This window comes from Rhagoletis pomonella, unplaced genomic scaffold (genome assembly GCF_013731165.1).
Source record: "Rhagoletis pomonella isolate Grant_MI unplaced genomic scaffold, Rhpom_1.0 Rhpom_scaffold_00003, whole genome shotgun sequence".
NCBI lineage: Eukaryota > Metazoa > Arthropoda > Insecta > Diptera > Tephritidae > Rhagoletis > Rhagoletis pomonella.
Window position 1 is genome coordinate 19229822 of NW_023458557.1, and position 16252 is coordinate 19246073.

Consider the following 16252-nt stretch of genomic DNA (forward strand, 5'->3'; position numbering starts at 1 on the left):
ACTCCCGGCACCTCTTCACATGCCCTGAGAATCCCACTCAGCTAACGCCCCTGTCCCTATGGACAGCCCCTGTGGAAGTCGCACACTTCCTGGGCCTCCCCTTAGCTGAAATAGACGACAACGATGATGAATGAACCGTCCCGAACGGGGCTTAGTAGCCGCTACAACAACAACAACATAGCAATACTTGGATCACGTTCATAAATACTGACCGTGTGACAGAGCCTAAATGACTATATCTGTTGTTGTTGTTTTTATAGGGTCGCTCAAAAGTTTCGATACCAAAATTACTTGGTATCGAACGAAAAGTATCGAGTATGTGCTTGTATTTACTCGTATCCTTTCATATCTATTCATTGACATGCCCTTTATTTATATGTTATCCAGTTAAATAAGTTAATAGTAAAAGCAAATATTTTTAAAGCAAGCATTGTAAATATAAACGAAATCGGGACATAAACTTTACTTCAGGAACTTTTAGTGGTTATTCGTTTTCATGTAATACGTTCTAAATATGAACCGATTCGTACTTTATATACGGGTTTTTCAAATATTTCAACTCCTGTGCCACATATCGGTTTAACTTATCTTTCTTATTGCATTGTCATTGGGTTTTGAGTCAACTGTGAAATTTCAAGTCACTAGGTCATTAGGAGGTAGGTCAAAAATTGACTGCAAGATTTGCCCCTAACAAACATACATACATACAAACATACAGAGCAAGTTAAATAAAAGCTTGTAAAAATATGGGGAATTCACGGTCATCACGAAGCCCTTCTAAGCGTCATCACCATAAAAGCAAACACAAAAAACATGGCAGACAACGCGATGTTCGCAAAAGTTCTGTTCTTGATGAACGAAATGAACGCCAATCCCGAAGCAATAATTTTGTGAAAAAAAAAAAAAAATCTTGTGGCTCAACTGGTCCTAGTGAGTTTCAAAGTGATGACCGCGGATCTAGGTATACAAAGAATATGTTGTACCTATACCATTTTCTAATTACATATAATTCAACTTTTTTTTGCTTATCTTAGGAAACATTCCCCTACTGTTAACAGTTCTAGTGATAGTCAGCAATCTAATGACTGCAACGATCTTGATAAAAATCTTAAACGTCGCAAACAAATTGATGCTGTTCGAGCTGCAGATGTTTTCATCCAACGTCGCCAGCAACAGAAGGAACAGCAGGTGAGTTTTCATATTGCGAAGTGTAAAACAAGTCTAGGAACAAGGGAACAAATGCAGTTGGGCTCCAAATATAAAAACAAAAATAAAAAATTGGAATCGATAGAGATGATTGAGCTCAGTATAACGGTATACTCCTTTTTTTGGGCAAACAACAAAAACAAAAATTATCAAAGGTTAAAGTTCAAAATAAGCAATTTTTGAGATCAATATTTCTTAAAAACGAATGGATGGATCTTGAAAATTTTGATCTCATTTGATAGGAAATTTGATTCCCTTTAATTTGGATACGTACTCTATAAATATGTTGAATAGTTCTTACACTCTATACTCTATATACACATATGTTGGATAGTTCTTACAAAAATTGAATTAATGTTAAATAATTATAAAAAAAACGCCTTTTGCAGAGAAAACCTTTCTGCGTAGGCGGCCTTCGGCCGCACTTAGGGATTATAACCTCACAAAGTAGAATTCTCTTTCTGTTTTGCGAAGAAAAGGCACTGAACACCTTTGGCAGAGAACACACCTTTCTGCGTAGGCGGCCTTCGGCCGCACTTAGGGATTATAACCCTCACAACGTAGAATTATCTTTCTGTGTTGCGAAGAAAAAGCACTGAACACCTTTTGCAGAGAACACCTTTCTGCATAGTCGGCCTGCGGCCGCACTTAGGGATTATAACCCTCACAACGTAGAATTATCTTTCTGTGTTGCGAAGAAAAGGCACTGAACACCTTTTGCAGAGAGCACCTTTCTGCGAAGGCGGCGTCGGCCGCACTTAGAGTTTGTAAGCTTTTTTATAATTATTTTACATTAATTCAATTTTTGTAAGAACTATACAACATGTATACCACAAAGTATAAAGTACGTATACCAAATTAAAGGGAATCAAATTTCCTATTAAGTGAGATCAAAATTTTCAAAATCCATTCATTCGTTTTTGTGAAATCTTGATTTCAAAAATTGCTTATTTTGAACTTTAACCTTTGATAATTATTGTTGTTGTTTTCCCAAAAAAAGAAGTATATTATACTCAACTCAATCATCTCTATCGATTCCAATAAATTTTTTCTTAATTTGAGATTTGGAGCCCAACTGCATTTATGCCGGAACAAGTGCAGTTAAGGTAGAAAAACGAAAAAATTGGCGGCGTGGGCTTTAGTAGTCAGCCTCACCTTGTGTTTTAAAAAAACCAGGTGGAATTAACAAATACAACTTTGTCAGGATGTTAAAGAAGGTATCCTCTAAAACATGTTAACTAAAAAATATAAACAATATTTTATAAGTTTCTGTTGTTAAAATTTCTTAAGTCGTTCCACTTGGTTTCCTTAACAAAAAGTGCACTTGTCACATACTTTCATATATATAAATGCACATAACACTGTACTTAATACTTTACACATTTTTATTTTATTTTATCTTGTACAAGCTTTTACCCCCGGGGTTCACCCCACGTCCTTAAAATAACTCATTTATATAAACCTTAACTTAAGCATCTACCATAGATATGACTTCATATAAAATTTCAAATTCATGCGATGTATTTTTCCGAAGTTCTAGCTGAAACAAAATTCCACGCCTATGGGAGGTACCACCCCCCTTTTACAAACTCATTTATATAAACCATAAGCGCCTACCATAGATAGATAATTAATAGAGGTATGCACTGCGACCAACAGGTCTATTGTGCCCTCAACCGTTTACAGTACCTCATCTAATCCTAGAGAGCCCAAAAATTTGAGGAGATCCCCAGGGATTAGCGATTGTATTGCTTCGTCACTTGGCCAGTAGTGGCCCAGGTACCTCTCCCGTTTTCTCGCGACCGCCTCGCATTCGCTAAGCACGTGCACGGGCGTCTCCTCAGTCACGTTGCAGAAACGACATAGGTCGTTTGACCAGATCCCTAGTGCTTGTGTAGGTGGCCTGCAGTGGGTCTGCAGTGACCCGTCAGAAAACCTGTTATAATCCTTAGTTTTCCTTTGGATAGATTGATAATTGCCCTGTACCTCGTAAGGTTGTAGCCTCCCAGTAGGTGTTTTGCTTGACGTACACCTGTAGTGTTACGCCAGTGTTGATTCCTTAGTCTGTTCCTTTCTTTCCTCAGCTCTTCCTTGATTGTGCTAGGTCCAATCGCTAGGAAGGGCTCAGGCCCTATAGGCGACGAGGCGGCTGCCATTCTATCTAGTCGGTCCGCTTCCTCGTTGCCCGCAACTCCTATGTGCCCTGGTACCCAAGTTAATTGGATTTCGTTGTGCTCCGCCAGACTGTTGAGCCTATCGATGCACTCAAGAACCAAGGACGACTTGACCTCAAATGATGAGAGGGCCTTGAGTGCCGCCTGGCTGTCGCTCAATATTGAAATTCTCTCGTTACGGTAATTCCTACGTAGGTTAATCTCTGCACACAGACTGATGGCATAGACCTCCGCCTGGAAGATACTCGGGTATGTCCCCATGGGTACCGAGAGCTGTAGCCTCGGCCCATAGACGCCAGCCCCAATGCCTTCCGGAGTCTTCGAGCCGTCTGTGTACCATTGCAACGTGCTCGATTGGATCAGCCTCTCCATGAGAGAGGTGCTCCAAGTCGACTTGGGGCAAAGCTCTATTTTGAAATTCCTATCAAAGTTAACCGCCTTAGGCCTGTCATCTCTGGGGAGTAAAGCTAACGGAACTTAGGAGCCTAGCTTGTCTCTGTTCCTTAATGATAGGGTTTTGCCTCTGCCAAAGCCTTCTCTCGCGAAATTTAGTATAGTTCGCTTTGCAGCCTGTTCTATGGTAAGGTGCAGCGGCTCGAGCTCGAGAATCACCTCCAGCGCTGCCGTCGGACATGTGCGCATTGCCCCCGTGATGCATACACATGCCAGACGTTGCAGCTTGGTGAGGAATTGCCTCACCGTGGTGAGAATGGTTCCCGAGACCCAAGCCACTGCTGCATAGGAGACTATTGGTCTAACTATCATGGTATACATCTATCGCAGGATCTTGGGACTACAACCCCAGGTCTTCCCTGCCAGGCGTTTGCATACCATTACTGCCGTCGTAGCTTAGGAAGTGACCGCGCCAACATGTGCCTTCCACAGAAGTTTAGAGTCCAGTGTTAGTCCCAGGTATTTAACTTCGGTGGCGGCGTTGATGGCGACCCCATTCCAAGAATGTTCCTCATGCCTGGAAGCGTTCTTCTTCTTGAAAAAGGGACAATAACCGTTTTAGAGGGGTTGATGCTGAGGCCCATGTCCACGCACCAGCCTCTTGCCAGGTTTAGCGCCCTCTGCACTATATCACAGAGAGTGCTCACGAACTTTCCTATGGCGATAATCACAATGGCAGCGGATGCCATTGTCCGTGAAAATCCGTAGGAGTTCGTCCACAACTAAGCTCCACAGGAGAGGGGATAAGACCCCTCCCTGCGGGCAACCTTTTGTAGTTTTTTGCTGTACCACGCTGTCCCCGATGTCGGTTGCAGCGATTCTTGAATTTAGTAGCCTAGCTATCCACCTGTGGATCGTTGCCTGCACAGTGCGTCTCTCAAGTGCCCGGTCGACACTAATATGAGAGGTGTTGTCAAACGCCCCCTCGATGTCGATGAAGGCACAGAGTACTATCTCCCCACACTCAAGAGCACTTTGTATTTCCGTGGACAGGGCGTATAGTGCAGTGTCCGTCGACCTGCCCACTCAGTAGGCATGTTGGTCGGGGTGCAAAGGCGCTGCATTAAGGGTGTTGTTCCTAATTTCATGGTCGATGGCCTTCTCCATTGCTTTAAGCAGAAAGGAGGTAAGCCTTATCGGCCTGAAGGACTTAGCTAGAGAATAATATCTCTTTCCTATCTTCGGGATAAAAATAACCCGAGCCCTTTGCCACACCTCAGGGATTTGAGCGAACGCTAGGCTAGGCCTGGTCCGTCGGCACGGTGCCTCCCCCGAAGTGGGAGTGGCATCTGGGAAATGGGCCGAAAGCAGGGCAAGTGCCCTTTCCCCTTCGTTGCCTGAGTAGGTGCCATTGGCTAGCTGGATTGCTAGTCTGGTATCTGTATGGTCCCTTGCCAAGGCCTTGTGCAGCCTGGCGGCTGAAGGACTCGATGAGATGCCCTCACAGAACTTCCTGAAACTGTCGCGTTTAGCCTTCCTGATTTCTTTACTGTAATTAGTTAGGCTTGCTGAGTACTCAGCCCAGCACCCTGTGCGCTTTGCTCTATTGAATAGTTTGCGTACCTCCTTTCTGAGCACCGATATCTTCCGAGACCACCAGTTTGGCTGCGCCTTCCCTCCTGGTTTTGTCTCCGGGCAGCTTGAGTGAAAGGCATCTACAATAGCGCCATTTAACTCATTGACGGTGCTCTCTAGGCTCATGCAGTTAGTGTACCTACTCCTGGACTTAATTCCAGTTAGGTTTGACTCTAAAGTCTCGCTGTACTTTGCCCAGTCAGCTTTCCTGGTGTTCCTGTTTGCCTGCCTTGTTTTGACTTCTACTCTTAGTGCAAACTGGATAATCCTATGGTCTGACAGTGAGGGCTCCGTTGAGACCCCCCACTGGGTGACCAGAGGACTAGCCAGTCTGTTGCTAAGCGTGATGTCTAGTACCTCCTCTCTAGCCCTCGTTACAAAAGTCGGTGTTTGGCCAACATTGTGGATGCTTAGTTCCTCACTTAAAATGTACTCTAGGAGACACTCACCTCTGCGGTTCGTATCCGTGCTGCCCCACTCAACGTTGTAGATAGGCCGCGGCAAACACCACCTCTAGGCTTCTGCCACTTAACGAGGGCGTCGTCTGCACTGCGACCAAGTCCTGTGTTAGAAACTCTGTAATGCAAAAGTAATCAATGTTCCTCTTAAGCACTACACATGCTCTGGGCCTCTCGCAGGAGAGGTCCCAAATTACCTTGTTGTTGTTGTGGTTGAGGCCCTTAACCTGGCCTCTGTGGGTCCACGGCTCTTGGATCAGTAGAATGCCCAGGTCATCCGTGGCGAACCTGCTGGAGATGACCGCCGAAGCAGCCACCTCATGATGCAGGTTGACCTGGGCTACTGCCAAGTAACGCGTGATCATAGTTGGGATCGAAGAGCTGTAGTTCGCTCTCGCTTCTCCTATCGAGCTCAAGTCGCCTGAAGTCGATGCCTGATAGCAACTCCTGCGTGGATGGCACGTCTTCCGCTGACTTGGTGGTGGTGGCTGGCTCGGACGTGCTTGCGCGAGTTGGTGTCTGAGTGATGGGTAGCTGACTGAGGGGTGGCTGTGCGAGGGGCGGCTGTTCCGCCGGTAAGGTCGAGGTCGACTGGGTCGCCTGGGCAGCGGAGGAGTCGGCAGCCGCCTCGATTTGGGTCTCCTACGACTCCGACTCCTTGCTACCTGTCGCCTATTGTCGCCACGGCCTCACCGTGACGAAGCTGAACCTATAATTTAGGGTGAAGCCAGCCCTCTTGATGCTGACGTACGATTCCTCATCTATGCCCAGAAATAGTCTGAGCCCGTTCTCCTCTACGGAGCTGGACACTACTTTCCATGCAGAAGTGTGGATACCCTCGTTCTGCGCTTTTAGTAGCCCCAGCGCAAAGTCGGCAGATTTCTCGGCGCTCTTTGAAAGGAACACCGTGATGTTATGCACTGGAGGGATATCGTCCCCACTCTTCGTTCACATTCCGGGTCCCTTCCAGCCCTCAAGTGCTGGTGCCTTCTCCGCCAGCCAGGTTGCTGTTTTCTCGTCCCTGCAATCTACGAGAAGCATACCGGACCTGAAGTACACCCCGCAGAATGCCAGCGGGTGCGACCAACCTTTGAAGACCTCTTCCATGATGGCATCTTGGAGCCTGGTTAGGTCCTCTGGGCTCAAGGCAGCAGCAGGGTACTCACACGGTAGCACCGCTACCCGGATGCCTTTGAGGGTCTCCGAGTAGCTGGGCTGCTGAGTGGCGCCCTCCTGCACCTGTCGCTATCCGGCCGACCCAGCCAGGCTCCTAGACCATGAGTTCGGAGGGGGTAGCTGCTCCCGCTGCCGTTTGGTGCCCGGTGTCTCTGGCGGAGTTACCTGGTTGGAGCCTGTTGGCTCGCTTTTCAGCGGGCGCGGGTCTGTGCTGCTGTTGTCGCTGTGGCCCGCTCTTCTGCTTTTCAGCAGGTGCAGGTAAGTGTGCCTATCGGCGGGTGCGGGTTCGTCGCCTTTTCTGTGTCTCTCACGTCTCTCATTCTCTATCTCCATTCTGACCTCTGCCATAGCTCTGGCTTCAACTGGGGGCTTGCCTTGCCTGAGGTGCCGGAGGTACCATTTAACCCCGGAACCGCTTAAGCCCTCGTGAAGCCGATCGTCTAGTGACCCCGGTTGACCTGGCCGCGGCCCTGCGGTGTTTCCTACTCCTCTGCTTCTGCCGCCCGGAGTCGTCGGACGCTGCTGAGGCGCTACTGCTGTGTGACCTATGGAGTCTCTCCTCCGCCCGGTGACCGCTTACGGAGCGGCGCCGGCTCTTTGAGCGGTGTCGACTCGTAGAGCGACGACGACTACCCGAGCGATGCCGGTTCTTGGAGCGGTGACTACCATCGGTGCGGTGGCTGCTGTCTGACCTTGCTGTCTCTCTGTACCTGCAAAGAGAACTGCCGGACCGGTGTTGCGGCCGATCTAGTTCGGCAGGTAAATTGTGATTTCCTGTCAAATTTCTGTTATGAAAACTACCTGTTTTGCTCTGGCCCATGCGACGTAGCGCATCTGCACTGGTTCCTGGTTGGTCATCGTCCCTTGCATGTTCGATGAACAGCGCTGCCTCCTCGGCGGTTAGCTGGTCTAGGAAACTGACTTTCCGCCCAGCACTCCTTGGGGCTTCCCGCGCGCTGCTGTCTCTTGGCGTCTCCAGTGCCTCTGTTGTGCGTGTTGCTGTTGCACCCACCGCATTTGAAGCCGCGGGTGTTATTGTTACTGTACTTGCTGTTGTTGTGGCTGTTGTTAAATTTTGGTTTTTTGGTTGTGGTTTTTTGTTGTTTTTGCATCATCTAGTTCGTACGACCACCTGCTCGACAAGGCGAGCTCAGTGTTCTAAATTTTCAAAGGGGATCTTCAAAAGTCCGCCGCGCCAGCGCCCTTTGTCGCGGTAAGGCCACCGTTACTCCCCGATGCGGCCAGGTGTCGGAAAGGCGCCGCTCAAATACAGCCGGTTTATACCCTCCTGGCGCCTTCCATAGATATGTTTGCATACCAAATTTCAAGTTCATGTGATTTGTTCCGAAGTTATGGCTGATTAAAAATTCCACGGCTATCGTATGTGCCCCGCTCCCTTTTACAAACTCATTTATACATATAAACCTAAACATCAGCAACTACTATAGATATGACTTCATATCAAATTTCACATTCATGTGACTTATGTTTCCGTAGTTATAGCTCAAACAAAATTCTACGAATATGGGATGTGCCACGCCCCTTTTTATAAACACAATTATATATAACTTAACATATATAACCATAGATATGACTTCATATCAAAGTTCAAATTCTTTTGACTTATGGTTTCGAAGTTAAAGCTGATTAAACATTTGCAGGCCTATGGGAGGTGCCACGCCCTCTTGTGAAATTGGCGACACATTTGCAAATAAAACTATACCTATAACCTTCCCGGGGTAAAAATAAATAAGTGTCCAAAGTTTCGTTCGATTCCGTGCAGTGGTTCACAAGTTATAAGGTAATAAACAAACAGACATTCACATTTATATATATAGATATAAATCACTTTAATTCAACTTTTATTGATTTGTAAATTACATCGAATTATATATTTACAATATGTAATATACATGGTTGCAAACTGACACATAACATGTGTTGCCATATTGTACAAAACAATACATACAGGCAATGCTTAATACGAGCGTTCCCACGGCAGCCGGTTCTACGTACCGGAATGACTCGGGGGTTTTACCCGACCAAGGGCTGTTGTTTCGGCGATCTAACCCCGTTTAGTATCTCAGAAGTTGTTCGTCCCATGGTGTAATAATAACAAGGTGTTGTCAGTAACTTAACCTCACTTTTTCGGCAGGTCTATTCCGGTCACGCATTTTAAAGTACTAGAAAAGGTATTAATTATTTAGTACCTTTAATCCGTTGGTGCATACTATTTCAAATTAAATGTAGAAAAATGTATAATTACAGGCTTATAAGCCTGAATATATGTTTGTATCGGCAGCTCCACACAGCTTGGACATATATTGTAACTTTAAAAAAATAAAAGCCGTAAAATAAGGCAATTTCCTATAAGACTGTAAATGATTTTCTAAATAGATTAAAACACATAAATATCGATAATATAAGCGAATTCCTAATTTAACCATGCAGCCACTCTATTCTAGTGTATCAGTAGTTCATTTGGCTCAATATTATGACAATGCAGCAAAAGTTATTTAATATAAAAGAGCGCCTTTCCATACGATTTTTGTGTACGTTTTTTTCCATTGATAACCACGATATCTTTTATTTTTCTACTTTTTGAGGACAAAAATTATACAAATCCAGCAATTTTAAATATTAATATTGTTCTGAAAACACCAAGTTCTTTAAAAATCGCGATAAAACGAATTACTAAAATGGAGTATTTTAGATACTATTTCCCAACGAATAGTAGTATAAAAATTGAGATCGGCAGCACTGAAAATAAGCATGCCGATCTTGTCAAAATCACAACAAACACGTTGCTACTGACAACACCTTGTTATTATTCCACCATGGTTCGTCCATAGGGCTACATTTGCTACGTATTCTTCTGCTCAGGGCTGGCATCGAGTCAAACCCAGGGCCAGAAACCTACACATGCTGTGTATGCCAGAGACGACCACACCAAAACTCCACCTCAGTCAAGTGCAATGCTTGCGAGGGGTGGAGTCACCTCAGAGTCTGCTCAGGATTACGGACAGCAGTGGACCACGTCGTTTGTTGCCCCCTGCTACTCAAATAGAGCAGCCTCCACGGCTAACCCCAGTCCACCTGAGCAGCTCCACACAAACCCCACAGCACCACAACATAACAACACAATAGACTACATCACAACCAGGACAGACCACAGAACATACACAACCGCACCACCACCCAACTGCGACGCCACTCACTACCACCACAGGGCTATTTTAGCCGGCAGTTTATACTGCATCCTCGGGTGGACAAAGCCAAGCGTCGGGTGACCAGATCGAAAGCCTCCAAAGCCATGGGTCCCGACGGAATATGCATGCTGATGCTGAAAAATTTGGGTCCACCGGGGTAGCGTACATAGCGGAGGTCCTCCATTTTTCTATGGCCACTCTCATCATCCCAGACATCTGGAAGGTAGGAAGAGTGGTCCCACTGCTCAAACCGGGGAAACCTGCCAACATAGGAGATTCTTATCGGCCGGTAGCACTCCTTTCCCCGGTAGCGAAGACACTCGAGGCCTTGCTGCTCCCGTATTGCACAAACCACTTGACCCCAGCGAAGCATCAGCATGGTTTCCGTAAAGTGCACAGTACAACAACAGCACTTAACACCATAAACACTCAGATAACTCGTGGCCTTAACCGTAAACGTCCCTGTGAGAGAACGATTCTAGTAGCGTTGGACCTGTCAGAGGCTTTTGACACTGTCAGCCATTCCACGCTACTAGAAGATATAGAGAGAGGCTTCCTCTCTCCCACAGAGGCTCAAACGGTGGTCGGGAAATTATCTGAGTGGTCGACACTCGTCGGTAATGTTTAGAGACAAATCGAGCAAACTTAGAAAAATAAAACAGGGGGTTCCACATGGTGGTGGACTTTCCCCGCTACTGTTTAACTTTTACATTTCAAAGCTCCCTCAATTACCAGAGGGAGTCTCGATTGTCTCTTACGCCGACGATTGCTCGATCATGGCGACTGGGAATGGAATTGATGACCTGTGTTCGAAAGTAAACGGGTATCTCTGAACTTTCTCGCTTCTTCTCTGCAAAGTGTCTAGCCCTCTCCCCTACGAAATCCTCTGCGACCCTGTTCACAACCTGGACGAAGGAGGTCAGGCTACCGCTAGGAATTCACGTCGATGACACACCAATTCCGACGGTGAATAACTCCAAGATACTCGGAGTAACATTCGACAGTCTGCTATCCTTATCTGCGCACACAACCGCTATTGTCAACAAAGTACAGAACCGCAACAAGGTCCTCAAGTCGCTAGCCGGCAGTGCTTGGGGCAAAGACAAAGAAACGTTGCTGGCAAAATACAAGGCAATAGGCCGGCCGGTTTTAAATTACGCATCACCAGTGTGGTCACCGGGGTCTAGTAGGACGGAGTGGATGAAGCTACATACGACACAAAACACTGCACTTAGGACAGCGACTGGATGCCTTCTGATGTGCCAAATGAGTATCCGGCATGCGGAGAGTTCCCTCACGACTCGAAACATCTCTTCGCATGCCCGGAAAACCCGACAACCCTAACGCCTTTGTCCCTGTGGACCGACCCTATTGAGGCTGCACGCTTCTTAGGGCTGCCGTTAGTGGAACTTGACGACAACGACTGAGGTATTAACCGATCAGGGCGGAGTTGTAGCCGCTACATCAACAACAACAACGTGCAGAATACGTACATTTCTCTGATTGGAAAAATTTATATTGGGATCGATAGGGGTCATAGTCCTGATCAGAACCATAATAGATATCACTGGGGCGGCAGCCCCATGTTTACCACACAGAAAGAGAATTCTAGTTACTTTATGCTTTCCTAAAGCTACATCACTGGTGCGGTAGTCCCAGTTGGTGCACACCAAAAGGAGAATTCTATTTGGTAAGGGTTATAATCCTAAAGCGCGGCGGAAGGCCTCCTACGCAGAAAGGAGAATTCTACTAAGTGAAAATTCCGAATTAAAAATACGCTTTTATTATTCAAAATTCCAGTCTGGCAGCACCAAGTTTGATGTTATGTTGCTATCTTTTTCATCGTTTATACGAAAACTTTAACAACAAATTATATAAGAACAATAGGGTTGCTAGAAAAAAGGGGGTATTTTTTAAAGCAGGGGGTCCTATTGCCGGCCGTCTATTAAAATTTTCCCAATTGGCGTGACGAAAGAGGGCTTTTTTGAGATTTTAATGGCATACAAAATGTTTAGTGCAAACCAAAACCCGCTTCTACGTACAATTCTCTACTTTAAACTTCAATAACACCAGCAATTGTTATTTCCCCCCATACCGTTATGATCAGGACTAAGACCCCTATCGATCCAAATATAATTTTTTTTTAATCAGAGAAATGTTCGTATTCTGCACTTATACCTCGGTATTGTTTTCCCACCAGAGTTCGAAAATAAACGAAATGAATAGTATTTTGTTTCGTTTCACTCATTAAAGAGAGCAAAACACAATTGAAACCACGGTTGCCACTTATTAAAAAATAACCAACCAAAATCAGAAAACTTACCAAATTGAAAAAAAAAACAATCAAATTTGTTTTTATTTATTTATTTATTTAAACGCCAATCGGCTTTATACATAACTAAATTATTGACTAAAAAAGTAATAACAAACGTGTGTTCTTGGGGTAGCTTTAACAGAAAAAAATCAAAACGAAATGAAATGACATTGCAATGTAACATGGAACATATAATTCCGAGAGTTGATTTTAATTTATATCTTAAGCTGGAGTGAGACCCTCCAAAGAAATTTACATTCGGTGCATGTTGGTTGACAAGGTTCGCTATCCTTTGTGTGGACCAAAGGCGACGTAGTTTCTATTTGCTTGCACAACATCTAGTAGCCTTCTAGTTCGGAGATCAGCTCTAGGGGTAATAAATCTGAACTGCTCCAGTATTTCTGGTGAGTCAATCAGCCCATTGACGACTTTGTAAAAGAACGATAGATCCGTCATTTGCCTTCTGCTACATAGAGTTTTAATGTTGTTCCTGCGATATACATCATTGACGTTCATATTGCTTTCGTCGCGCGAGTGATACAGCAAAAACTTGTAGAACTTTCGTTGAAACTTTCCAACATGGTTAGTTTGTTGTTCGGTATATGGTGCCCAGGCAATGGAACCATATTCGAGTATTGATTGGACGAAGGTCAAGAAGAGTCTGAGGAGAGTTTTACATCCTTGAATTCCCTGCCAAATCTGCAAACAAATCCCAGAGCGCGGCGTGCACGTAAAGATATGTGATTGATGTGATCAGAGAAAGACAGTTTATCTTCAATCATCACTCATTCCCACGACAGCCGGTTCTACGTACCGGAATGACTCGGGTTTTATCCGACTTAGGGCTTTTGTTTCGGCGATCTAACCCCGTTTAGGTCGGCGATTCATCTCAGAAGTTGTTCGTCCATAGGGCTACATTTGCTACGTATTCTTCTACACAGGGCTGGCATCGAGTCAAACCCAGGGCCAGAAACCTACACCTGTTGTGTATGCCACATACGATAACACCACAACTCCACCTCAGTCAAGTGCAATGGTTGCGAGCGGTGGAGTCACCTCAGAGTCTGCTCAGGACTACGGACACATCGGCAGTGGACCACATCCTTTGTGGCCCCCTGCTGCTCAAACAGAGCAGCCTCTACGGCTAACCTCGGTCCACCTGAGCAGCTCACCACAACCACGACAGACCACATAACAGATACAACCGCACCACCACCCACACGCCGCCGCCAACAACTCCTGGTTCCTCCTACAATCTGCACGGTATGTCAGAAAAGGATATTTTGTAATGTGACATCAGTCAAGTGCAACAACTGCATTGGCTGGTGCCACTTTAGGGCATGTTCAGGTCTGCGCCCCACGCGAGATTGGACAAGGATCTTCGAGGGCCCGTGTTGCGCTGCTCGGTCGTATACCCCAACTGCGACGCCACTCACTACCACCACAGCGCGGCAACCTCCAAGCAGCGCACACAGCCAATGGCGTCCCTGACACCCCACATAACTACACGTCTCCCGAACCACATGAAGCTCCTTCAATCATCACTCCCAAGTCCTTTATGGTACTGACTATCTGTACACGTTGGTCGCACAAATAATATTTGGCGGGCATTCGATTATGACGTCGTGAGTTTCATATCATCGGCATATAACAAGTACTCGGATTTAAGTTTCACACCTATGTCGTTTATAAATATACTGAACAGAACTGGTCCCAGATGAGATCCTTGTGGTACACCAGATGTAACATCAAACTCATTTGACAGATGACAATTGGCACGGACTTCCAGACGTCTGTCAGATAAATACGAGCGAAGTCAGTCTAATGCTCTTGATCGGACACCATAACTAATTACTTTGCGTAGCAGAATTTCATGATCAACCATGTCAAATGCCTTGCTAAATTCGGTGTATAAGGAGTTAGACGTACACGCCCGTTGTTCATTGCATTAAGTATGTAGCTGATGTAGAGATATAGATTGGTAGAGGTGGATCTCCCACCAAAGAATCCATGCTGCTTGGGGATTATGAAATTTTTAAAAGCAGAGGTTAAGTGAGGCAAGACGATTTAATCTAGTAGCTTAGCGAGTGAAGATTGGATACATATAGGTCTATGGTTGTTCACCTGGGCTTTATCACCCGATTTATTTATAGGGTGTAATGGCAACCCTATTGATATGGCAGCGCTATTCAGCACTACCATAACGTTGGTACTACTGCCAACATACAACAGTTATTTTTTCTTCCACTAGGCGTGAGTTTTGTAAAAACGTTAATATTCATTCGATACTCGCCTTTTAACCTGACCGGGTCAGTAAATTCTAATCAATTAATTTTTGTGCTTTCAACAAGTCTTTTGTTTCATTTTACAAGCGGAAGTAGTACTCGCGCGTGTACTATTTTAAATTCAATAGAAACCTTTTTATTGCGGTTACTGGATTTTGTAACTCCATATGTAGCCCAGCTACATATACTCATATTCTACAAGCGGAGCCCCAGTTGGAACCGGAGCTGTAACCCGGCGTTTTAAAGGAGTTTCATCGTGTGGTAAGCGGGTGCTAAACATGGCGACCGTGACGCGGAGCCACGGAGTCTCTGGAGTCCGTACGCGTATTAAAAAGTGCTTAAAGCAGCACAAGTGTGGCGGTGGTTGTTGTTGTTGTTGTTGTTGTAGCAGCATACAAATTCCCCAAAGACTTTTTGGGGAGTGTTGCTGGAGTGACAGTCCTTGGCCAGATATAAATCTGGGTCGTTCCGGTTACGTAGACCCGACTGTCGTGGGAACGTGTGGCGGTGGTCGCGGTTGGTGGTTGGCTGTGCTCAAAAACTTGTTGAAAATGTATGTATGCGTTGTGCGACGTAAAAATTCGGTACCGTTGTTGTTGTAGCGGCTACTAAGCCCCGTTCGGGGCGGTTCATCCATCAACGTTGTCGTCAATTTCAGGTAGGGGGAGGCCCAGGAAGTGTGCTACTTCCACAGGGGCTGTCTATAGGAAAGGGGCGTTGGCTGAGTGGGGTTCTCAGGGCATGTGAAGAGGTGCCGGGAGTCATGTGGCGACTATCCACATGCCGGGAATCGGTTGGCCACATCCTCTTTGATTCTGCTCAAGTAGGAGTTGAGCCTGCTGCAATAGCCAGAGCGAAGTTGGGCTATTGTAGTGCGGGTCTCCCGAGGCAGACAAAGTTCTGTCCTGTCCACGTCCGGTGGTTGTGTGCCTAGAATGGCATTCACAGGGCGGAGAGGTTGTTTGATAAACCTATGGACTTCGTCCGTCAGTTCGTAGAGATGCCTCATGACGTGCCGTAGCGAGGGCTCTTCCGCGAGCAGCTGTCCGCTGGGATGGCCACGTTTGTGGCTCCCAGCAAGGAACTGCTTGCAGAGCATTATGTTATGCTCCTTTACTGGGAGCATCTGGGCCTCGTCATGGAGGTGGTGTTGGGGCGTCATCAGGAGGCATCCTGTCGCAGTTCGTAATGCCGTGTTTTGGCAGGTCTTTAGCTTCATCCACTGCGTCCTGCTAGTCCCCGGCAACCATACGGGCGCTGCATAGTTTAGAACCGGCCGGCCAATTGCCTTGTATGTTGCCAGCAACGTTTCTTTGCCTTTGCCCCAAGTACTGCCGGCTAGCGACTTGAGGACCTTGTTGCGGCTCTGTACTTTGTTGACAATTGCGGTTGTATGCGCCGA

General features: G+C 46.1%; 1 protein-coding gene across 3 annotated transcripts in view; it reads left to right on the top strand.

Moving 5' to 3' along the window:
• Positions 1–359: 359 nt before the first annotated feature.
• The window catches only part of LOC118735051 (UPF0430 protein CG31712), a 370122-nt gene continuing 354229 nt past the window's right edge, over positions 360–16252 (top strand). For all 3 annotated transcript variants that reach the window (XM_036464645.1, XM_036464646.1, XM_036464647.1), the window contains exons 1-2: positions 360–961; positions 1035–1188. In XM_036464645.1, the coding sequence (XP_036320538.1) occupies positions 747–961; positions 1035–1188 (369 nt within the window). In that variant the 5' untranslated portion in view covers positions 360–746. The remainder of the gene's footprint in view (positions 962–1034; positions 1189–16252) is intronic.